Genomic DNA, 25,421 nt, shown 5'->3' on the forward strand with positions numbered 1-25,421 from the left:
ATTACATGTGAGTCCCGGGATAATAAAGACTTGGGTAGGGCTAGAGACAATAATTTCGGGTACTTGGCTGTAAAATGACATGTGAGTCCCGGGATAATGAAGACTTGGGTAGGGCTAGAGACAATAATTTCGGGTACTTGGCTGTAAAATGACATGTGAGTCCCGGGATAATGAAGACTTGGGTAGGGCTAGAGACAATAATTTCGGGTACTTGGCTGTAAAATGACATGTGAGTCCCGGGATAATGAAGACTTGGGTAGGGCTAGAGACAATAATTTCGGGTACTTGGCTGTAAAATGACATGTGAGTCCCGGGATAATGAAGACTTGGGTAGGGCTAGAGACAATAATTTCGGGTACTTGGCTGTAAAATGACATGTGAGTCCCGGGATAATAAAGACTTGGGTAGGGCTAGAGACAATAAGTTCGGGTAGCTGGCTATAAAATTACATGTGAGTCCCGGGATAATAAAGACTTGGGTAGGACTAGAGATAAAAAGTTCGGGTAGCTGGCTATAATATGACGCGAATGAATACTTGGATAAAGCTAGAGCCAATAAGTTCGGGTAGCTGGCTATAAAATGACATGTGAGTCATTGGACAAGGGTAGTAGTGCTAGAGAGTTACCTGGAAGCTATTTACGGAGATGCAACTGTTCGTTTTTCCCAATAGTTTAGAGGGTCGTAGTTCCTACCTTCCTTTGACTCCATCCTTCCCCCACCCTCCACAAAACCCTTCCTGTCGCTCCTCGTAGCCTCAGCAACCATCCCGCCATCCTGTAAGGTGTCCTAAACTTTTCTCCCCTCAACCACATTACTATATTTTTCCTTTAATATTTTAATATATGATTAATTTATTCCCTGGACTTACTTGGTGGCCTCTTTGGATCTTCTTTACTAATCGTTAGCGGTCTCACTCGAAACGCGCCGTAATTCTGTAGGGATATCTTTCGCGTCACCGCTCTAAAAGCAGGCAAGTAGTAAACTGACCCTGAAGAGAACAATTAGACCTGTTATTAAGTTACGGTAAAATAAGCTAGACCTTGTAAAACATGAGCAAGGGAACAGGTAGTAAACTGACCCTGAAGAGAACAATTAGACCTGTTATTAAGTTACGGTAAAATAAGCTAGACCTTGTAAAACATGAGCAAGGGAAAATAGTAAAGAATACATTACCATCATAATGTAGAACTTTCAATGTAGTGGTCGTAATATAAATCCAATGTAGCGCGAGTTTTCCCCATTTCCCACAACGAGAAATTATTAGAAATCGAAGATAACAGCATACACTTCTCCGGTTTGGATATCCCCGTGATTTGTATCCCAAATTTCGTAAATATTGATACCCAAGTGCCTGCCTCCTTTACGTACTCTTCCCCTTAGGTACCTATTTCCCTTAACGTACCGATTCCCCTTTACGTAACGATTCCCCTTAACGTACCAATTCCCCTTTACGTACGAATTCCCCTTTAAGTACCGATTCTCCTTAGCGTACCAATTCCCCTTAACGTACCAATTCCCCTTAAGGTAATTCCCTTGAAATAGTTCTACAACCCAGAAATTTTTAAACTTGGCATAAACAATATTGAATTTGAGGGATTTCAAAAAATGTAATATAAAAATGGGGGTACCGACCTCATTTTCACAACAGAGAGGCGTAGGCGTTGACGCGTTTTTACTGATCGCGCGAGGATAAAAATCCCAACTTTTAGTTTTCAAAGAGTGCTGTTTGTCGAGCTAACAAAATTCCAAATCTCCCAAACAATAACCCGTAGTAGCTAACGTTCAAAACAAATCACATTTAAGAGATCGCACTAAAAGACACTGTTTTCGTCACTATATATACGGTAAAAAGCGCCATTTTGAAGTATTTTAACGGTTTTTTAAGAGAAAATAAACAAACTTCTACAACCCAACTTTTTCTCTTTTTTCAGTATATCATTTTTCCGTATATATTTAACTTATTGAGCAAATAAAAAATGGGGGTAACCGAATTCGTTTTTCTATCAAATCGATTTTAAGTATAAAACGCACGCCTTTCGCTTTGTTTTCTTGTACAACTTTGGCGCGCGCGCGCACTTAATACCGGAAAATTCAAACAAACAGCGCGCGCCACTATGCGAAGAAGGGGGTGCTTAGTGCAATTCAAGGGAATTACCTTAACGTACCGATTCCCCTTTACGACCGATTCCCCTTTACGTACGAATTCCCCTTCAAGTACCGATTCCCCTTTACGTACCGATTCCCCTTAACGTACCGATTCCCCTTTACCTAACGGTACGTACGAATTCCCCTTCACGTATCAATTCCCTTCACGTACCGATTCCCCTTTACCTAACGATACGTACGAATTCCCCTTCACGTATCAATTCCCTTTACGTACCGATTCCCCTTTACCTAACGATACGTACGAATTCCCCTTCACGTATCAATTCCCTTCACGTACCGATTCCCCTTTACCTAACGATACGTACGAATTCCCCTTCACGTATCAATTCCCTTTACGTACCGATTCCCCTTTACCTAACGATACGTACGAATTCCCCTTTACGTATCAATTCCCTTTACGTACCGATTCCCCTTTACCTAACGATACGTACGAATTCCCCTTCACGTATCAATTCCCTTTACGTACCGATTCCCCTTTACCTAACGATACGTACGAATTCCCCTTCACGTATCAATTCCCTTTACGTACCGATTTCCCTTTACCTAAAGATACGTACGAATTCCCCTTCACGTATCAATTCCCTTCACGTACCGATTCCCCTTTACCTAACGATACGTACGAATTCCCCTTCACGTATCAATTCCCTTTACGTACCGATTCCCCTTTACCTAACGATACGTACGAATTCCCCTTTACGTATCAATTCCCCTTACGTACCGATTTCTGCGCGAACTGGCGACCTCCATCCCCGCCGGGAGGACGCGAGCTTGAAGGTGGGCGAAGACTGGACCTCACGCACGAGAGTATCTTTGTCCGATAACTCGGACGTGCTAACTCGCCGTCGCTTTTCTACCACACTATCTGACTTGGCTGATGTCGGGTGCGAACACGCTGTACAGAAACAGAAGCATATCGACAGCTAGGATAAGCAAGGTAGTGGGATGTTGCTAGTACATAGTGTATCGGCGGCTAGGATAAGTAAGGAACTGAGATTTGGTTAGTACATTACACTGAATCAATGCAATATACACGGCTAGGATAAGTAAGGAACTGAGATTTGGTTAGTACATTACACTGAATCAATGCAATATACACGGCTAGGATAAGTAAGGAACTGAGATTTGGTTAGTACATTACACTGAATCAATGCAATATACACGGCTAGGATAAGTAAGGAACTGAGACTTGGTTAGTACATTACACTGAATCAATGCAATACACACGGCTAGGATAAGTAAGGAAGTGAGATTTGGTTAGTACATTACACTGAATGAATGCAATATACACGGCTAGGATAAGTAAGGAACTGAGATTTGGTTAGTACATTACACTGAATCAATGCAATATACACGGCTAGGATAAGTAAGAACTGAGACTTGGTTAGTACATTACACTGAATCAATGCAATATACACGGCTAGGATAAGTAAGGAAGTGAGATTTGGTTAGTACATTACACTGAATGAATGCAATATACACGGCTAGGATAAGTAAGGAACTGAGATTTGGTTAGTACATTACACTGAATCAATGCAATATCGACGGCTAGGATAAGTAAGGAACTGAGATTTGGTTAGTACATTACACTGAATCTATGCCATATCGACGGCTAGGATAAGTAAGGAACTGAGATTTGGTTAGTACATTACACTGAATCTATGCCATATCGACGGCTAGGATAAGTAAGGAACTGAGATTTTGTTAGTACATTACACTGAATCTATGCCATATCAACGGCTCTATTTGAATCTGAACCAGCAAGTTTTCAACTTCCTCTTTAAAGGACATGGTTATCAGAATAGATATGCCATTGGTTGTTACGGGTAGGTAGGTAGAATTAAGATTAACTGTTGTTCTCAGTACAGGTAGGTGGGTCGGTAGGGTAGGTAGGTGGCTATGTGGGTGGGTAGGTAGGAGGGAAGGAAGGAAGGTGGGTGGGTGGGAGGGTATGTAGGCAGGTAGGTGGCTATGTGGGTAGGTAGGTGGCTATGTGGGTATATAGGTGGCTATGTGGGTGGGTAGGTAGGAGGGAAGGTAGGTGGCTATGTGGGTATATAGGTGGCTATGTGGGTGGGTAGGTAGGAGGGAAGGAAGGTAGGTGGCTATGTGGGTATATAGGTGGCTATGTGGGTGGATAGGTAGGAGGGAAGGAAGGTGGCTATGTGGGTATATGAGTGGCTATGTGGGTGGGAGGGAAGGAAGGTAGGTGGCTATGTGGGTATATAGGTGGTTATGTGGGTGGGTAGGTAGGAGGCTATGTGGGTATATAGGTGGTTATGTGGGTGGGTAGGTAGGTGGCTATGTGGGTATATAGGTGGCTATGTGGGTGGGTAGGTAGGTGGCTATGTGGGTATATAGGTGGTTATGTGGGTGGGTAGGTAGGAGGGAAGAAAGGTAGGTGGGAGGGTATGTAGTAAGGTAGGTGGCTATTTGGGTAGATAGGTGGCTATGGGCTATCTAGGTGGCTATGGGCTGTCTAGGTGGCTATGGGCTATCTAGGTGGCTATGGGCTATCTAGGTGGCTATATGGGTACGTTGGTGGATGGCTATGTAGGTAGGTAGGTAGCAATGTGGGTAGGTAGGTGGGTACGTTGGTGGATGGCTATGTACGTAGGTAGGTAGCAATGTGGGTAGGTAGGTGGGTACGTTGGTGGATGGCTATGTAGGTAGGTAGGTAGCAATGTGGGTAGGTAGGTGGGTACGTTGGTGGATGGCTATGTAGGTAGGTAGGTAGCAATGTGGGTAGGTAGGTGGGTCGGCAGGTGGGTGGCTATGTAGGTAGGTAGGTAGCAATGTGGTTAGGTAGGTGGGTACGTTGGTGGATGGCTATGTAGGTAGGTAGATGGGTCGGCAGGTGGATGGCTATGTAGGTAGGTAGGTAGCAATGTGGGTAGGTAGGTGGGTACGTTGGTGGATGGCTATGTAGGTAGGTAGGTAGCAATGTGGGTAGGTAGGTGGGTACGTTGTTGGATGGCTATGTAGGTAGGTAGGTAGCAATGTGGGTAGGTAGGTGGGTACGTTGGTGGATGGCTATGTAGGTAGGTAGGTAGCAATGTGGGTAGGTAGGTGGGTACGTTGGTGGATGGCTATGTAGGTAGGTAGGTGGGTCGGCAGGTGGGTGGCTATGTAGGTAGGTAGGTAGCAATGTGGGTAGGTATGTGGGTACGTTGGTGGATGGCTATGTAGGTAGGTAGGTAGCAGTGTGGGTAGGTAGGTGGGTACGTTGGTGGATGGCTATGTAGGTAGGTAGGTGGGTCGGCAGGTGGGCGGCTATGTAGGTAGGTAGGTAGCAATGTGGGTAGGTAGGTGGGTACGTTGGTGGATGGCTATGTAGGTAGGTAGGTAGCAATGTGGGTAGGTAGGTGGGTACGTTGGTGGATGGCTATGTAGGTAGGTAGGTGGGTCGGCAGGTGGGTGGCTATGTAGGTAGGTAGGTAGCAATGTGGGTAGGTATGTGGGTACGTTGGTGGATGGCTATGTAGGTAGGTAGGTAGGTAGCAATGTGGGTAGGTAGGTGGGTACGTTGGTGGATGGCTATGTAGGTAGGTAGGTAGCAATGTGGGTAGGTAGGTGGGTCGGCAGGTGGGTGGCTATGTTGGTAGAAAAGTGGGTTGGTAGCTAGTTGGGTAAGTAGGTTCACAAAAGTTTTATGGTTACTATTAATCAGTAGGCATTGGGGAAAGTAGTTGGCAAGTGGGTGTTTAGGTAGGTAGGAAAGCAATAATAACCAAACCGATTAATGGTTCAATGGTGACAGTGTTACCGGTCAAGGATGGAAAGGCAGACAATTATGTAACATTCCAGCGCATTATAACAATTGTATTTTATCATATTTTTAGTGTGGTTGGATAATATTGACAAGGCACACACCACATGGATGTCGGGTAGAGTGGCTTTCCTCCTGGTCAAGGACTAGCGCCAAGTCTGGTACCAATGATGTACTCATTGCACGTCTGTTCATCGGCTCGGGGTTAGGGAAACTCATATGATCAGTGTCTACATAAAACACCCAGATATTTATTTCAGCTTAAAAAAAGGTGTTAAAGATCAACGGTGACTAAGATACAGGGAAATACCAGGGTACCAACTAAGGGTCTGTCTAAGAGTGTTAAACTATTGTAAGGGAGTGGGGGAGGGGGGGTGTAGGGGGCAGAATAAAAGTATATATGTTGATGTTGAGTAGGATTCTAAAGTCTACAAGAAGGCAGAAGCTGATATACCCATGACACCTTTGAACGCATTTAAAGCGTCATTTAATTGTAACCTATTTCTTATTTCCAACATGTCAACCAAATAGCCCGCGGTAGCCAATCAGAAAAGAGGTCACGTAATGATTACCAGTTGTCAAACAAAACTCCAAAAGGTCTACTAGCCAAATATAGTCGTTTTAGGGGTATTCTAGTGACATTCGGGAGTAAAACACCATTACTTAAAAGGTTGGAAAGTGGGAAACTTGAATGAAATTCTTAATAGAGAAGCATAAAAATAAAGAAAACTTCCCAAGATCCGTAGTTGAATAAAGATTGTGATACGACACATTGACACGTCGCGTTCCATCTCATACGCTCTTAACCTTGTCAAAGAAAATATGACTAGCATTATCTCAGCTGAGCAGAAAGTGTTCATTTGCCTCACAAATTCGCAGAAATATATTCAAATTCATAGTTTTTTTTTGCCGTAGATGACAGACTTTGTGAATCATTTTTGAAGGACCACATGGCTGCTATTATGCCTTTTCTGGTTGGCTAATCACCTGCCTGTGATGATTGAAATGTCGGAAATACGAACTATACTAAGGTGTCTTACCTGGCAGACTCATGGTCTCCGCCTCCATGCAGCTCGCGCGAGATTCACCCGACTTGGACGCAGAGTTGCTTTGGGTGGGCAGCTCCATATCACTTGGGGTTTCATTCAGGTATGAGACTGAAAGAGATCTTGCGCGATGGAAGGAAGGTCTGCGGTCACCTTCCATCTCCTTGGTCTCGTCCGGCATTGCGCTGTCAACAGCAACGTAGGCCTCTCTTGAAGGTTCTTGTTTTTCCTAGAAAACAATTGCAAATGGGAGAGGTAAAATGGTAAGAGGTTTCTTAAGGTGGAGAAAAAAAGACATTTAATGAGATGGTGGGTCAATAACAAGAACACAATGAGTTTTCTTGCTTTACATAATGCAAACAAGTGGAGGGAGGAAGCTAAACAGAGTATAGGTTATCAGGTTAGGATAAGACAATGTATTTGATCAGATGATCAGATGTGTCATATGCTACCACAAAACTTGCTATGAATGCATTTTCCGGTATGGGCAAATGAATAAGATGCTGCTCCATATTACGGTTTCGTTGAATGGAGTTCAGGCTTGTCGAAATTAATATCACTCACCAGGTGTGCACTAGCTATCCCTTACCTGCAAGTCGGTACGGCAGAAAGCTTCAGAATCTGAGTTCCTTCTATTTATTTCTTCAGAGTTTTCTAGCGACACGGAAACCGCTTCTTTGAATTCGGAAGCTTTCTTCAGATTTCCTTCACTGGAACTACGGCTTGGCCGGCGTTGACCATATCTATAACAAAATAACACAGGCTTATTAAATACAGTGGAACCCTGTTAATACGGACACCCTCGGGACTTTCATAAGTGTCCGTATTATCGAGGTGTCTGTATTAAGCGGGCTGCCCTAAAAGACGTCAAAAATGCATTTTAAAAACTCAGAACTCATGCTACAGCAACACAACCTGCTTCATTGAAATTTTAATGTTTAAACCTTGTGTATCAAGTAACTTTAGGATAAAGTACTTCTGCAAACTAGTGACATGTTCCGGTTATTTCTTTATTACTCAAATTAATAGCAATATTTTTTTTATAAACAACAACAACAAAACAGGATAACTACTTCTTTCTTCAATCGTCCTTGCGATCGCCAATTTCAACTCAATTATTCTAATTGAATCCGTTATTTACTGTATTTCAACAAAGTTTGTGAAAACTCTGCTCAGAGGGCATTTTGTACACTCTGAATTTGCCTATAGAATCAAAAAGCCCAAACTGTTGCGATCTCGTACCAGAACAATGAATACAATACACCAAAAACTGGAAATCGACTCTGCCAAATTTTCGTCTTTAATAAGACTGCCCTGAAGAAGTCTTATTAAAATCGAAAATTTGGCAGAGTCGATTTCCAGTTTTTGGTGTACTGAATTTGCCTAGCATATAGTCTTGTATGCTAACTTAGCTTTGTGACTCTTCTACACAGCACTGTTTACTGTGTTCTGTTTTATCTTTGAGCATACTTGATGTGTCTATTTGAGTGTCTTAAGAGCATTAGGTTTAGAAAAGCTTGATAATATCCGATTAGATCTTGAGAAATCTTATGAAAGTGCATCAATCTCCTGAAAGTTCAAGACTGTAATTTATTTTGTCCGTAAACCGGGGTTAATTTTGTATGAAAATTGTCTTTCGGGCCTTTCGGGCCGTTGTCCGTATTAACAGGTGTCCGTATAAAGCTGGTTAAATTATAAGAGAATATGTGAGACTTTTGTCGGGACTTTGAATACTGTCCAGAAAAACGGTGTGTCTGAGTCTACAATTTTCTGTATTTCTATGTTTTTTTTGGTTCCATAGAGCCTTCGAACATCAAGAATCGTTGTTTGAAATAGAGAATAACAACCATGCTGATCTGTTGGAAATCTAAAGCGAACATTAACACTTCAGAAGGATTTTAAATTCTCTGTTAGCCGCCATTTTGTCATCCTCGCAAAAAGCTATGTGGAAAGGCATCCATTTCCATCGGCTCATCTGAGGAAACTTTTGTGGTATTTTCGATTGAATGAGTGAAGTGTGAAACTTTGTTTTACATGATGATTTCGACATATCTTCCAATATTGAATAAAACAATAAGAACGATGTGCGAAAATATAGGAAACCAATAGCCTACTTTCACTAAGACCGCAGCCATTTTAGTTTTTATTTTGTCCGTGAATTTGAAACTTGAAATTTGAGACGTTAATTTGATCCTCTTGGATTAACCGTTTGGTAGACCAGGTTAGTTACCTAGCTGGCATCTCCTCATCCACGGCACCCATATCACTCTCAGAAGCAAGGAGCTGTGACCCTTCCAGCTTGTCGATAGACACGGGTGAGGAACTGGGGTCCGAGAAGTCCTCCATACCGATGGCGCAACGGGGACGTTCGTTGTAATTCTTGTCGTCTTCCTCGCTGTACAGTTCAGAGTTGTAGCCCTTGTCCGTCTCCTGTCAAAGAAGAATGAAAGTTTAGAATTTAAACAGAGGCAGAAATAGTTTTGTAAACTATAATGGGCTCCATCTCGCCTCAGAAAGAACCTATATAGTTAAATAAAAGGATTACAATAATTTCTAGAACAAAATTAGCGTGTCCAGTTTAGAAGCAAAGTAAATAGCCATGTTTCTGGCAAAGGGTTCCTTGTGACACTACGTTTTTAATCAGATCAAATCGCGTTTGCATATTTTCTGACAATTTCCATTGTAGTCTTGTTAAAAGTTGATGCTCTCACACACTCTCACTAGCTCTTATAAAGTTGCGATCAAACGATGTTGAAAGCTGATCATATCAACTCTCATGTTAAATTCTGAGCACGCTCAAAGTGAATAAGGTCGATGATTGCCCTTGGGATAACGTGATCATATACTATCAACATGTCTCATCTTGAGTGCACTCACCTCCATTTTGTCTTGTTCACCGCATGCATCCTCCAGGTCCATAGGTTTAGTCTCAGTCTGGGTCTTTTCCGAGTCCCTGATCCCCGACGATTCGCTCAAGTGCGTCTCCACTGATGCAAAGGGAGCAGGCGACCCTGGTTCAGCCTTTCTATCACCAGGCTCAGGAGCTGGCTTGTCCCCTTCGCTTGTATCTCCTGGGGGGGACTCAGGGTGTGTACTAGGTACCCCTGGGGAGACTGGACGGGAGGGTTTAGGCTCTGCAGAACGACCACGTGACTGATCATTGAGTGTTTTAGCGCCTGAAATATGTAAAAACTGATGTTGATACATTGACAACAGAGTCATTTCTATCACATTGCTTGAATGCTATTTTGAAGAACATCTATCCCTGGATGGATCCTTCCATATCTGAATCTGAATTTAGTTTGCATTGATGACGTTTTGAGATTTCTTAATAATTTATTGATATGTCTTGCAATTTTGGTTGTAAACAATAACAAAGGCGTGGCAGGGAAGGCCTCTTTAAATGGTAACTCACCTGAACTGGTTACTCACCTGAGCTGGTAGCTCACATGAGCTGGTAACTCACCTGAGCTGGTAACTCACCTGAGATGGTGACTCATTTGAGCTGGTAACTCACCTGAACTGGTTACTTACCTGAGCTGGTACCTCACCTGAACTGGTTACTCACCTGAGCTGGTACCTCACCTGAACTGGTAACTCACATAAGCTGGTAACTCGCCTGAACTGGTAACTCACCTGAACTAAACAATGGTGACTTTCCGTCTGAGCATGCGCATCACATTCCATGTCTATAGGGCCGAGTAGCAAGATTCACTCACGATGTTTACAAATATGTTAAACATTTGGACATTAATTATCTGCTTTACGCACACAGGAAGGCCTTTTTTCAGAGGATGTCTATGTCAGTGTGCTATTGCAAGGTATCTTTAGAGTTCATTTAGCAATTCGGCTATTTTATGTTGCGTTTCTCAACTTTTGAATCTCTGGGATATGTGAATAAATGATTAATAGTATCTGGAAGGTAGAAACCAAAGAATGTATAAACATACGGGGGAATTAGTCACAAATTTGTGAAATTGCATAAAATTACAGTTATTGAAACCGAATTACTAAAACATGCAGGGTTTGTACCACACTATCTCAACTCTCGATGTGTTCCATTGACATAAGCTTGGATGGGTAGCATGATTAATTCATTTTGAAAATTGGGGAATACGACGAAATAAGCACAATTATAATACCACATGGAATTTCAGTATTACGCATACTGTATTGTACATTATGACATGTTGTTAATAAAATTCGTGACTGAAAAACAAATCTTGTTCAAGTTTGAGTATTTGGCTAATCAGGATTTGTAGGAATTGATTTCGATAGTATTTAAACGAATTTTGATTCACTTTTTGCAATATATTAAATCACATGAATCTATCGCGTTTATTTGGTTTGCGCAATACACAGAGCATGTACCACAGGTTCTTCCCTCGTAACATAAACGGCATATGTGGTATATATGTGGTATATGTATACTGTATACATTCTTTAAAAGTGTATATAACAAAATTGGATGTCTAGTATATTTTAGAGGAAATATCCAATGTTCCTTGAAATGGCCATATTACAAATTTAAGCAATTTGATCGTTTAAACTGTCATATATATGTCAAAACCATTCTCACGTAGTTTATTTGCAGCTCTTGCCCGTTAAATTTGGTTGCAATCGGTGTAAAATTCATTGAGAAATAAAGCTATTTAAGAAAAAACAATCATTTTGAGAGCAAGATTTGGAATGTATGAAATGCTTCAGTGTTTTCCGGACAATGGTGTGTTCTTTTAAGCCCGTTACAAGTGGTCAGTCCAAGCGCATGCTCCTGCAAAAAGTCACCCTGTTCCTGAACTGGTAACTCACCTGAACTGGTAACTCACCTGGGCTGGTAACTCACCTGGGCTGGTAACTCACTTGAGCTGGTAACTCACCTGAACTGGTAACTCACCTGAGCTGGTAACTCACCTGGGTTGGTAACTCACCTGGGCTGGTAACTCACCTGAGCTAAAGTGAAGCTCAATATGAAACCGGTTATCAGACTGCAGATCAGCGGTCGGGTCTTCATAGAGCATGAGCACAATCTGCGTCATGTAGTGCAGCTCTGGGATTTCGGAGAGGAAATCTATGGCACGCTTCCACTGAGCATCCTGATTCTCCGACTGAAAGAAACCAGAGACATAAATTGAACGTATAGGCGTACCTCAAACATAGCGCATTGTGCGACTTGGGAGCAAATTCAAATTTACAATAACCAGCAATTATTGCTCTTTAAAGAACAGTAGACATTTTCTGGCGGTGTTGCGTTCTAACACTATACAGGCCACATGTGACAGTAGATCTTCCTAGAGGGGCTGCGTTCCTTTCTCACCTCGAACATCTTTCCATATCTTAGGGCATTTATGATGGAGTGTACATGGCTCTCGCTGGTGAAGTACAAACGGGTTCTGACGTGCCGATGGGGGGTGATCACACTCTGGGAGTACCTGCAGACCAACCATCAAATACTTTAGGGACTGTTAACTGGGGAGGGGCGTAGTTAAAAATCCATATTGAAAATTTTTGGAAGCTCCCCTTTGGAGTTCTCTATGGTAAGATGGAATGACAAAGCTGTGGCGCTGTTGGTGTAACAAAAATATGTATAGGTGCGTGCAATAATTGCCACTATACCTTTCTTTGACTCCATTTCAACATAGAAAACAAGTGTTGAAGGATGCAAGTAAACAAAAACAAAAATATGTATAGGTGCGTGCAATAATTGCCACTATACCTTTCTATGACTCCATATCAACATAGAAAACAAGTGTTGAAGGATGCAAGTAAACAAAAACAAAAATATGTATAGGTGCGTGCAATAATTGCCACTACACCTTTCTATGACTCCATCTCAACATAGAAAACAAGTGTTGAAGGATGCAAGTAAACAAAAACAAAAATATGTATAGGTGCGTGCAATAATTGCCACTACACCTTTCTATGACTCCATTTCAACATAGAAAACAAGTGTTGAAGGATGCAAGTAAACAAAAACAAAAATATGTATAGGTGCGTGCAATAATTGCCACTATACCTTTCTATGACTCCATATCAACATAGAAAACAAGTGTTGAAGGATGCAAGTAAACAAAAACAAAATTATGTATAGGTGCGTGCAATAATTGCCACTACACCTTTCTATGACTCCATCTCAACATAGAAAACAAGTGTTGAAGGATGCAAGTAAACAAAAACAAAAATATGTATAGGTGCGTGCAATAATTGCCACTACACCTTTCTATGACTCCATCTCAACATAGAAAACAAGTGTTGAAGGATGCAAGTAAACAAAAACAAAAATATGTATAGGTGCGTGCAATAATTGCCACTATACCTTTCTTTGACTCCATTTCAACATAGAAAACAAATGTCGAAGGATGCAAGTAAACAAAACCAAAAATATGTATAGGTGCATGCAATAATTGCCACTACACCTTTCTATGACTACATCTGAACATAGAAAACAAGTGTTGAAGGATGCAAGTAAACAACAACAAAAAAAAACAAGAAACAAACAACAACATGGTATGTATGTCATCCTTATAACAAAACTTATAATGGAATTATGTGAGCCCAGCAGTTTGACTTACTCTGGGTTGAGACGGGTGTGTGTGTCCTTATAATAAAACTTATAATGGAATTATGTGAGCCAAGCAGTTTGACTTACTCCGGGTTGAGACGGGTGTGTGTGTCCTTATAATAAAACTTATAATGGAATTATGTGAGCCAAGCAGTTTGACTTACTCCGGGTTGAGACGGGTGTGTGTGTCCTTATGATAAAACTTATAATGGAATTATGTGAGCCCAGCAGTTTGACTTACTCTGGGTTGAGACGGGTGTGTGTGTCCTTATAATAAAACTTATAATGGAATCAAGTGAGTCAAGCAGTTTGACTTACTCCGGGTTGAGACGGGTGTGTGTGTCCTTATAATAAAACTTATAATGGAATTATGTGAGCCCAGCAGTTTGACTTACTCCGGGTTGAGACGGGTGTGTGTGTCCTTATAACAAAACTTATAATGGAATCAAGTGAGCCAAGCAGTTTGACTTACTCCGGGTTGAGACGGGTGTGTGTGTCCTTATAATAAAACTTATAATGGAATCAAGTGAGCCCAGCAGTTTGACTTACTCCGGGTTGAGACGGGTGTGTGTGTCCTTATAATAAAACTTATAATGGAATCAAGTGAGCCCAGCAGTTTGACTTACTCCGGGTTGAGACGGGTGTGTGTGTCCTCTGTGTCTGCATGCTTTAGGTCTCCTTGGATCTTCCGTAGAAGACGGATGCACATTTTACGTGCTATCTTAACCTTCTCCTCTGCTGAAAGGCCATATTCCTGTAAAATATTAAGTTTTTTTTATCAAACATATTGGTCCATCCGAAATTTCGAACGGCAAAATTTTGGTCAAGTTTGGCTAGAACCCCGTTTCCCAAATATCTTTACTTGGATAAAATTAGCGGACATTTTTGGAGCGTGCAAAACAATATAATTTCAAAATAATCAATATAATTTTCAAACGGTAAGCCCTAACGAGAACACAAGCCGAGCCAACTCTTCCGAATAGCAGACTAATACTCCTCCACCATCCATGCCCTTCTTGGTGACAGTTTCTTGCTGCTCACCTGTGGAATCACTATGTCAGCCAGGGCTTTCGCCACGTTGTACATTTCTGTTGTGTTCTTCAAACCAAGCTGGCTGCAATTAAAGCAATACGTACATGGGAAACGGCATCTCAAACGCTCAGCAGATAGTAGTAGTCTGTATCGAAATTTTCAGTTTTCATGTGTAGTCTCTTTTAGTTTCTTGTAATATTCGTCGTGAGACTTACTTGACATGTTAGCCTATCATATGTTCACACGACAGAGCTTAGAATTACAATCTCAGACATTTGCACTTATTGAGCTGAAGGTCATATGTTTGACATGTTCTCAAGTGACAGGATTTAGAAAAGGTTCTTCTTCAGCTTAGTAGCTGAGAGGGTGGCAAAAGCGCATTGACTTACTTATTGTGCTGCAGGTCGTACTTGATCCCATCATATATGTCAGGGATAAGACTGATATCATACATTCCGTGTTTCAGACGAAAGTCCTGAAGATCAATAGAGATTATAAGGTGTTAGTGGCTATCCTTTGCCATTGCCCTCACCTTCCCTGTAATGGATAGATTATTTCTTATGGAGCTAAGAGGTGTGATGACCCAGCGGCGTAGCCAGGATTTTTAACAGGAGGGGGCCCAAAAGGGACTTTCTCCTGTATTTTAGATAATGTCTCATACATTTACTGTAATTTTTGGCTGCTAAAGGGGGGGGATGGGGCGTAGGCCAGCCCCCTGGCTACGCCCCTGTGACCATGAGACATTTCAGGGGCTCTATAAGCCGCACTTTTGTCATTCCTACAGCTACAGAACTGGTAGAAATAATCCAGTTTGGCTTATCTGCAATCCCTTTGGCATTTTGTAACGATTGAATTTGGCATGCTAAAGATAAAGCAATGTTTTTGGATGGTTATTTTGTATTTTTTTTGTGTGAAAATAACGCAACATACAACAAAAGAGGCTGAAGTGTCCCTTATTACCTTGTCGAGTTTGATCCAGCGATGAGTCATCAATTCAAGAGTGTCATCATGATACAAGAAAGGATCTGCAACATCATACAAAAAATAAATTTAAAGTAACAAGATCTAAATCTTAGCAACATTTGACAGTCTCTAGTCAATATCTCAAAAGCACACACGTTCATTGTGGTTAATTCTAGCCACTTTTGTTGAAACATTATTATTCACCAATGAAGGTCTGCAGGCAAAACTCTTCCAATGAAAAGATCTATAAAAATGGTTGTATGAGTATGTGGCATTGTATGTATGGTGGGTTGTTTTACTTTTGATTTCATGTCTTAATGCTGTAGTTGGATGAGCTGGGTATGCGCTAATTCTAGGGATGTATTTCTTCTCAATGTCTTAGCTGCTGTTGGATGGATTTTGCCTCTAGGGTCGTATTTTTATTTATTTATAATGTCTTCCAGCTGGTGTTGGATGGGTTTTATAGCGGAGCCAGCGCGAAAAACAACATATATTTGATAAAAACTTTAAATTTAAATCGACTATTCTGGAATTCTGTTTTGATTATTAAAAAAAGGTGCACATACATATTAGGACCTTGAGGATCTGTTATTACCTGAAAAATATGCCTGGTTTTTATACCACCTACAAAATTTTAATAACCCTGGGTACCTCAATGTTTTCTTACAAACCTAATAAAACTTTTTTTCTCATGTCACATTATAATGTGGTCCAAAAGTAAAATTCAGGTTTCATAGAAAGCCAAGAGGAGCAATTTGCTCAAAAGCAATGGTTTTTTCCCTCTGCAGCTTCTCCTATAAAAGCTCTTTCAACCTCTGGCTCATCAGATCATAGAGCTTTATGAGACAGCAAAGTTCATATGTTCATTTTCTGTAATGGGTATCGTTTTAGAAAATTTTAGTTGGGACTATTTTTAGTTTTAGGTTTTATGAATTAGGTTTTTGTGGTATAATATTTGTATCCTATTTTTAGTTTTAGGTTTTATGAATTAGGTTTTTGTGGTATAATATTTGTATCATTAGGAAATTACCAGTTTTTTCTTAAATGCTTTTCTCCAAACTTCTTTAGGTTAATCTCAGCCAGAGATTCTGAAATCAAGCTGAGACACAAGCTGCTGGCTAAGAGGCATGACCCAGGGCAGGATGTACATATAAGGCATTGGTATTTAATGTAGGTCACCAAAAATAAACACATATAAAGTAACAAAAAGTAAAATAATATTTTAATGGGAAAATTGTTCTAAAAAAATGAACCAGAGTTATAAAAGTAAAAAACATAGTTTTTTTTTCGAAGTTAGCCTGACAGGTTCTTGTATAATGTGTGGTTAGTGACATTTAGGCTATTTAGGTTCATAAATAGTCTCTTGCTATTACAATGACTCACTGAGGTAGTAAGTTAATCATAAAAAACAAAAACAGGTCTCCTATATGATCCCTTAAGAACATATTTAAAACTATTTAGAAATCAATTTTCCTATTTTGCCCTATTTCAAATTATAGGCTAAATAGATGCTTTTAAAAAGGATTCTAATTAGATGATTTTAGGTTCATTCTAGGTTCTTAAATGTGGCTCTTAACTGTATAATAAAATAATGTACTCAGAATTTTTTCAAATATGTTGGAGTGCTTACTTTAAAACTTACACAATGTACTCAGTATTTTCCAATATTTGAATTGCTTACTTTAAAACTTACACAAGAGAAAGAAAATGAAAAAGCCCTATCTTTGCAAGTTAAGTAAAGTAATTTAAAGAAGTAAAAGGAATTGGGACAGTACAGTCAGGGAATGAGTACTTTTACCTCAAATCCACTATAATAGTGTGATTTGCTGATACACTTATTAATGCATAGGAATTTGATATGTATTTGTTCATTGTTTTTAATTTTGAAGAGAATAAAATAGCACCCAGTTTCTTGTGAGGAACTTTAATTGATCCTCATTTTGAAATAAAATATGACCTCCCTTCACACCTGAAAGCCTTCCCTGTTAATCAAAGCATGATGCATAATGAAAGTGCAGGGAAAGGGGGTTCTACACAAGTTTATGCTGAAAAAAGTCATGCTGGCTCCGCTTTTAGGCAGTGCCTAAATCTATATATTATTACATCTAGGGTCTTATTTCTTGGTTTATCACGTCTTTTAGCTACTGATGGGTTTGTATTTTTACCTCTAGGGTCGTATTTTTTCTGATTTATCATGTCTTTTAGCTGTTCTGTAAGGTCATGCACCATGTTGGCTAGCTTGGCACACATCTCTCGCGGGTTCTGGACTTTCTTTATTGCCTCAATCAGAGATGCTGATTTAGTGGGTGCAAGCTGTTAAAAATAAAAACATTCCAATCCACTCCTCTTCCACCTCTTATAATATGAAATGAGTATCACACTTACACTGTTGAAGAGAAATGTGACAGAAATGTAATGAGGAACTTCAACATTTACGGCATGTGCTGTTAACACGGGGGTGTGTCAAAGAGTTCCAATAAGGTGACTGAAGCAAGGCCTTTAAAAATGTTTGAAGTGAATGTTCATTCATGTATCAGCTTATTCTTCTTATTTTATTCGAAATCTCTGAAAATGCCCTCTTTAAATAAAGAAACATTAGGGGCCCATAAAACACACCTTGCTGATATCTTCATCTGTAAACTTCTTATCTTGTGAGAGTATTTCATGTAGTCGTTGCTTTACCCTGTAACAATCATGATAGAGTAAAAAACTGCTAAAGCTACCTTTGAAACAATCCTTCTTCATAACAACGTTTCTAACACTACCTTTCAGGATCTCACACATTTCCAAATATTGATTCCAACAAAGTACCTGGTCATTAATTTTGTTGCTTGATCTGAAGTGTCCAGCATTTCCGTAGTGTTCTTGTCACTTCTTACAAGGTGGACCAGGATTGGAGTAAGTTCACCTTCTAAAGCAAGGAAACCCTGGAACAATACAAACAGCTCTTCTTAGCATGCTTTGTACACTTGAAGTGAGAAAGAAAAAAACAACAACTAGATGCATGGCTGCATGAACTCGAGACTCTCTTACAAAGAATAAAGAGATTTCTCAAATAAATACAGTATATGTTGGAAAATTCGAGACCGGAAAATTCGCTAACACTGAAAATTCGCGGTCAGGTCTTGGACTCCGAGGTTTTTTCGACCTCCCAAAATACTACTAATTTACCAAATATATATACAAAATAACTACAAAATACCCGCTCACGATTTAAATCACGGATTTAACCCTTGGACCCCAAGACCCACGAATTTTCCAACATTTACTGTACGATTTTTCAAATAACATTTTTTTCTTTATTTAGTAAATTCATAAAGACGTTAGTGATACTTTGAATGATCACTGCTAACGGTTTCTAAGTTTGATTAGAATATAAGCTTACACTCATATTATTCAAATGAAAATGAGGACAAAACTTAACTTCAGTATATACCAAAACGATGGACAATCCAGTTACTTATGCAGCCTCCACTATATGGACGGGTACACATTAAATATTGATTAAAGGAAGAATGTCTTACATTACAACTAACACACTATCGATATCTTGTCACATTAATACAAAAAAATTGAATTACCTATTAATACCCCATACTAACTATCCACTACTTGGGCATGAACCAAATACCATGGTTACCTAGCACATTTAAAATGTAACCTTAGTAATTTTGTCAAAACTGTTATTTAGACCCTACTCATTTATAGTAAAGGTTGACAATGTGGCTATGTGGAGTGCATACAGTATGTCCTTTAAACAAATTATATTTAGTTATTATCTATAGTTTAAATTTAGTTACCAGTAGACACTGTTACTTACCTGAAATTGTTTGAATGTTCAAGAGAAAAGAAAGTAAGCTGTTTAATTTAATCACATTGAAGTTAAATTGCATTGTTTATATATTGTAATGTTGTCTGACAACCATGAACATAAGTTAGACACAAAAATGATTGAAATATCTGTTTATTAATAACTAACACTTTGAATGGATAAACTTGATGACAATTCTTAACATTTGGTTTATCATAAATGCAGTAGTACAATGGCTGTTTATTAATTTCTCTTTCAATATTTTGACTTGATGAAAAAATCAGCGGTGTAGCCAGGATTTTGGGGGCCCAAAAGGTATTTTCGAGGGGTTTTCTCCTGTATTTTAGATAATGTCTCATACATTTACTGTATTTTTGGCTGCTAAAAGGGGGGAGGGGGGCACTAAACCACCCCTTGGCTACACCCCTGAAAATTAGCTGAAAACAGTTTGCTTGCTACTTCAAATAATTGTACATTTTGAATCTATCACTTAATGCAGTAGATAAGTGGCTGCTAATACTTACATTTGATATTTTCAACTGTAATTTAAAATAACTTGAAAAAACTCAATCTTAATCACTTTAGACTCCTAAGTGTACATCATTTATGGTAAAAATGCTTTAAAATCAATGTTATTAGTTAACTATCTCTTGGATTTTACTAGTTCCAGACTCACCAATACTTCTGTAAAGAAAATAAATAAGTATGTCTTTGACTACTGTGTATGAGTTAGCAATAAAAAAAAATGGACAGTTTTATATCCTGAAATAGTGAACATTGAAATAGTTAATACTAAGCTGAATATTATAAAATACGTAAAGCTAATACTTCCTTGATGGAATAATAAAAAAAAACAATGTACTCATCCTTGTAAACATGGCGTTACTTTGATAGACACATGAATGATCGTAAACACAGGTATCTTGTCTTATTTCTTCATGATAGCAAGCTTACTAACAATTTAATTTTTTTTTAAATTTTAGCCTTAGTGAAGAGTGGTTCGTTTCCCTATTATTGGCCACACTCCTTTTACCGGCAACCGCTGTCCTACTGTATTATTGGCCACTCGCTATTTTCAGGAAAATAGCACAGAAAACTTTTTTCGTTTTAGTTAAAATACCATTAAGAATAATCCCTGGTTAATGTAGTTTGCATAAGTGCTTTTCAATTCTAATTTAAGCTTCATTTGGCTCTGTACCAAGCGTTTGAAAAATGGCATTACGCATGTGTGTCACACTGCACGGCAAATATTAATTAAATCTTCTCTGGCATTTCTAAATTCACGTTACAGTAAATGCTTTTAGTAATTATTTAGCGCTAATAAAAAACCCCAGGTTTAGAAAGTCGTAGCATTTTTTATTCGCCTGTAAACATCTCCATTCAGACGAGATCAGGAAACATTCATTTATGCTATACCCATTAAGCAGCTATGACACATCGACCCCTGACCACAACCTTTTTTCAAAAGGTACATAACAACACAAAGTTGTCCTTTTCTAATCTAAAGAACATTCCAAGGTTAGTTTGTAAAAATACTACGTCTCATTTACTTTTGCAAAGGCAGCCGCTGTCATTTGCACTCTTCCCTCGTCTGATGCATAGATTTTCAGGTCATGCCGATATGTGCTATGTAGACGCAGCAAGCCACACCCAGGAAGGTTGGAGTATTCGCCTTGTCCCCCAGGGTACATACACCTATGGATATTAGCAAGATAATAATTTCACAGGAGCAAATTTAGGGCCTTGACATGCTCAACACCAAGACACAAACATTTGACTTAACCCTAACATAGCAAAAGATGACCATTATTTACTTGAATAAGCACAGGTGAATGTTTTTTCTCATTTTTCTTATCTAGGTTGCAGCACTTATTTGGAATGGTACTTGATAGGTTTTGAAGATTTTTTATGCTTATCAACATGTGGTGCTTAGAAGGACACTTGCACAGTCAAGGAGTAATTTTATTATTATTTTGGATAACTAGAAAATTTGATCTTTGATCTTTAAAATGAATACAATATTATTGTGGTTTTAACGTTTGTAATCGAGCTGATGGGAATTGATTGAAAATTGCATATTTAGGTTTCGGTATACAGTAAGCAGTTTGTTTACTCAAACCTTGGCCCTTTTCTATCTATTATATTTGGATGCAGTACAATGGAAAGTTTTGCATAGTTCTGCAGCACACTTTTTCATATTTCAAAATTAGTGTACTGTAAACAACTGTTTTTGCTCCAAGTCCAGGGCTGCTTTGGTGCTTGCTCAAGTAAACATGGTGCATGATCAGGGGAAGATTCTATTTCCATTCAGTGAGGTTGGGATAGGAAACTGATAAGATTTACCCAAAAATAAATTGAAATAATATATCTGCCCGTTTTCTTAAATACAAATTTATTCATTTAATAAATCATGTAATGAAAAATTATGGAATGTGAACAAAAAAAAAATATACCATGGAGTATTATGTACTCTATAATGACTATAAAACCACTTTAAAAATAGTTTCATTATTTCACACAAGCGTGAAAAAAAAAATCAATAACTTCTTTTCCTACTTACACATGCTAAAAATACTCCATGGCAAATATTAAAAAAGTATGATGATGTGGTCTATTAAATCTCTTTAATTTAAAAGCATTCTTAATATACACAGCCATGCACATGCAATTAGCTTACCATTCCTGCCAACACATGATTGCATTTTAGTTATGTACATACTAAATGTATTACATCAGGTACCAAAGAACTACTGTGAACACAGCTTTCAAATGAATAGTTTAGAAAGATTATAATTAATTTAAAAAGAAGTAGAAGGCAAATAAGTACACCAACAAGTCTATGCAGGGTCTGATGGAAAAAAGGTATGTTGAAACCAAAAATCCAAAGGTTGGAATCAAACTACTGCTATGTGGTTTATAAAAATAATCAAGTTTAAGAAAAACAAAACAATTTAGGGATAAAATAACAAATGCAAAGAAAGACAATTAAAAAGATTGCTGCCAACAATAGTTACAGTATAACTTTGTTCAGAGTTACAAATAAGCATTTGTTTATTCTAGGTACTGTATCTTTTGAAAGTGAACAGCATTAATGCTCTGTTATTTACAGTAGTTACATTGTGGTCTGTCAGTATGAACGTTTATAAGTGGATGAGTTGTTACTGGAAATAAACAATAAAAACAATTATAATTTAAAAACCTTGATGGGAAAAAGACGTTGTGTAGATATTTGGCAGTAGGGGACCATTGCTCTGATGTGTAAACTGACCTGTTGTCAAAGCAGAAACTGAATCAACAAACAAGTGCATCAACATGGTCATGCATGATCAGCGGCAGCAGCAGCAAGGGTGTGAGCTTCATGAAGGGCATGCCCAAAAAAACATGAGACAAATAACACTAAATGTATGTCATTTGAAGAAATTGGGGAGTATTGTGTTGAATTTAATTGATTATGGTGTTTGAGGGCCTCAAAACTTTAAAACTTCCAAGAAAAAGCATGCCTAGCTCCCTACAATACAGCAATTTCAACTTTAAAATTTCAATAGAAAAAGCCCAATAGCCCCAACAGAAAATTTTGCAGCTGTTGCCTGGAGATGGTGGTGGCTTTGTTATGGGAAAAATGTTATAATGACAGTTCTTTGGATAGGTCTGTTATGCATAGTGTTGCAAGCTGGACACACACAATCACTGCTTGAATTTGTGTAGGTGTCATTACAGCTTATCAGGGAAAGTGATGGAGGAGGGATCTAAAAGTAATCCTCTGACTTTAGAACAATTTACAGTATCTATATTTTTAAAGAAAAGAGTTCATCTCAAATAAATTGAAAGGTTTTAAATGCCTAGTTCAATGAACTACAGTATACACCTATTTCAAAAAGCATTGTCAGCACAAGCGGCAAATGGCAGTTCCGTGACTGAAAGCGACCTTGGATCTCAACATACTTCACCAAATGCAGAAGAATAATGTGCAATTATTGATTATTATTTAGCACCATCCAAAAATCAATTTAAGCATGGTTTTGAATAAAGTATTAATATTCTTATTTTTTCTTACAAATACTATAATTAGTACAATGTAGTTTCCAGTGGCATGTACTGTAGGTGTATACTGGAAAAACTTTTGGTGAAAAAAAGGTGAAAGCAAGCAGCACAGTACAAATTGAAGTCAAACAACACCATGATGCAAGTACTGTAATGTATACATAAAGCAAGTGGCAAAAAGCTATTACCCATAGGATCTTTTTGTACTTAACATGTGGTCATAAAATATATTAAGATTTCGAGAGAAGTGTGTGAAAAATCTTATGGTGATTTTCTGCTGTGAACCACACAGAAGAAGCAAGAACAATAGTTTTTACTTAAAATACAGGTCTTGCAAAATCTTGTTTTAAGTGTTACTTTTGCCTGCATGCCTGGCAATCATGTTTTACATGCCAGTGTGTACTTGCCATTAGGTTGGGTAGTTTTAACATGGTGCATTACTTAAAAAAATCTTTAATATCTTTTCCACTATACTTGAGAAAGTGAATTGATTATTTGCATGCTTTGTTCTATAGCACAGGTGGGCAACTATGTTTTTAATAAAGGCATGAATGGAAGACATACTGTAATCTCATGAGCGAAACATTTATACAGCATTCAGCTTAAGCGTACTGTTTGGATTGCTTAGCTCTTTGTAACATACCTTGGATTAATGCAAGCGACAGATGGTTAGCAGAGCAATTCAAGTCAAGCACATTATTGAAAGACTGCATGGTATGACAAAATTGCATGTTACCATTACAACCTAAAAATTTACTGTACGCATACTGTGTTCTGGACAGTACCCAGGTATCCAAAAAGTACCTCTGTTCTGTTGTACTGTAATGCTTGGTTTCTCATTTAACCAGTTTTATCTATACTGCTGGTTGGGCCAAAATCTTTGGCAATGCTAATAGGCCATTCCAGCTAAGCTTGCATGCGCATAACAATAGAAGCCTACCTCAACTACCAAAATACAACGTTCATTTTTTTAAGTTGCATGATGGTAGTTGAGGTATAGGTTTCCATGTTGAGTGTGAGTGCAAGCCTATTGCTGAAATGGCCTATTATACTATACTTTTTCCCTTCCTTTCTTTTCCCTTTTTCTGAGGTCTGCCCTCAAAGAGGTCTAGCATGATTTTATTGCATGAGCTTTTTTTTGTAGCAAAAAAAAAAAAAAAAACAGAAAAAAAAAATAAAGGCATTAGAGTGGATGTGTTTCAAACAAAAATACAAATACAGGGAAAATACTAAAACTTAGGCAGTGACTTTCAAGCTTTTTTATGATTTTAAGACTGACATTTGACCTTTGGGGCAAACATCTTTTATGGTTAAATAAGAAATAAAACATCCAAATTCTTTGAAAAATGAAAGATGCTCTACTGTTTGCCCTGTGTTACATCGGCAATCTGAAAGTCTTGCATATTTAACAAACAGCTACTTTTTGTGTATGCTAAAATATGGCTTTAAGATTTTATACTGACCTCAATACTATGTTTAATTTGTTATGCTTTTTTTAAGTGTGAATGTGTTTATCCTCAAAACAAAGTACTTACCTGAAGGCACGGCCAAGCTCTTCTGCCTGTATTTTGCCTGTTGCCGTCAGCTCCCCTCCCCATTTCATTATCAATAATATGGCTTCTTCATCTTTGCTGCTTTTGTATGCCTTCTCTTTGTTATAGTTGAGGAACATCTCGCTTTCTGACTCATAGCCTTGCTTAGCTTGGCGCTCTTCGTTACCACTACTGTCCGGCGTGTCCTTGACAAATCCAAGGTACTTCAGCTGTATCTTACGATTTATGCCAGAAAAATGACCATACCTATCATTTGAAAGAGTAGGGAAGGTTTTTACAACTCTGGCTCTGGCTATTACAGTGTGATGAATGTAGCAAGGCTAACATGACAATTCTGTGAAGTAAACCACTTCAATACAAATGAGGATACAAGAAAAGTGCTGATTGGCAGGAACTTCACTAGCCAAGCAGCAAGACAAAGAAATACTTGTGAGTGTACAAGAGTGCAACCAAATCCTCCTAGTTATAAAGTATGGGTCAATAA

At 38.7% G+C, this 25,421-nt stretch overlaps 1 protein-coding gene across 5 annotated transcripts in view; it reads right to left on the bottom strand.

Moving 5' to 3' along the window:
* Window positions 1-25,421, bottom strand: part of LOC5507748 (inositol hexakisphosphate and diphosphoinositol-pentakisphosphate kinase 2) — a 36,051-nt gene that overhangs the window by 1,542 nt on the left and 9,088 nt on the right. For 3 of the 5 annotated variants that reach the window (XM_048724895.1, XM_048724894.1, XM_048724896.1), the window contains exons 8-26: window positions 24,920-25,183; window positions 22,543-22,611; window positions 20,894-21,038; window positions 18,344-18,459; window positions 18,149-18,215; window positions 17,698-17,845; window positions 15,530-15,594; window positions 14,959-15,044; window positions 14,579-14,651; window positions 14,164-14,291; window positions 12,293-12,407; window positions 11,924-12,083; window positions 9,856-10,154; window positions 9,209-9,408; window positions 7,568-7,721; window positions 6,973-7,207; window positions 6,037-6,162; window positions 2,885-3,058; window positions 869-988 (exon numbers count right to left, since the gene is read on the bottom strand). In XM_048724895.1, coding sequence (XP_048580852.1) covers window positions 869-988; window positions 2,885-3,058; window positions 6,037-6,162; window positions 6,973-7,207; window positions 7,568-7,721; window positions 9,209-9,408; window positions 9,856-10,154; window positions 11,924-12,083; window positions 12,293-12,407; window positions 14,164-14,291; window positions 14,579-14,651; window positions 14,959-15,044; window positions 15,530-15,594; window positions 17,698-17,845; window positions 18,149-18,215; window positions 18,344-18,459; window positions 20,894-21,038; window positions 22,543-22,611; window positions 24,920-25,183 — 2,744 coding nt within the window. The remainder of the gene's footprint in view (window positions 1-868; window positions 989-2,884; window positions 3,059-6,036; window positions 6,163-6,972; window positions 7,208-7,567; window positions 7,722-9,208; window positions 9,409-9,855; window positions 10,155-11,923; window positions 12,084-12,292; window positions 12,408-14,163; window positions 14,292-14,578; window positions 14,652-14,958; window positions 15,045-15,529; window positions 15,595-17,697; window positions 17,846-18,148; window positions 18,216-18,343; window positions 18,460-20,893; window positions 21,039-22,542; window positions 22,612-24,919; window positions 25,184-25,421) is intronic. The other 2 variants (XM_048724898.1, XM_048724899.1) reach the window with 2 other exon arrangements.

Source organism: Nematostella vectensis, chromosome 3 (assembly GCF_932526225.1).
Source record: "Nematostella vectensis chromosome 3, jaNemVect1.1, whole genome shotgun sequence".
Lineage (NCBI taxonomy): Eukaryota > Metazoa > Cnidaria > Anthozoa > Actiniaria > Edwardsiidae > Nematostella > Nematostella vectensis.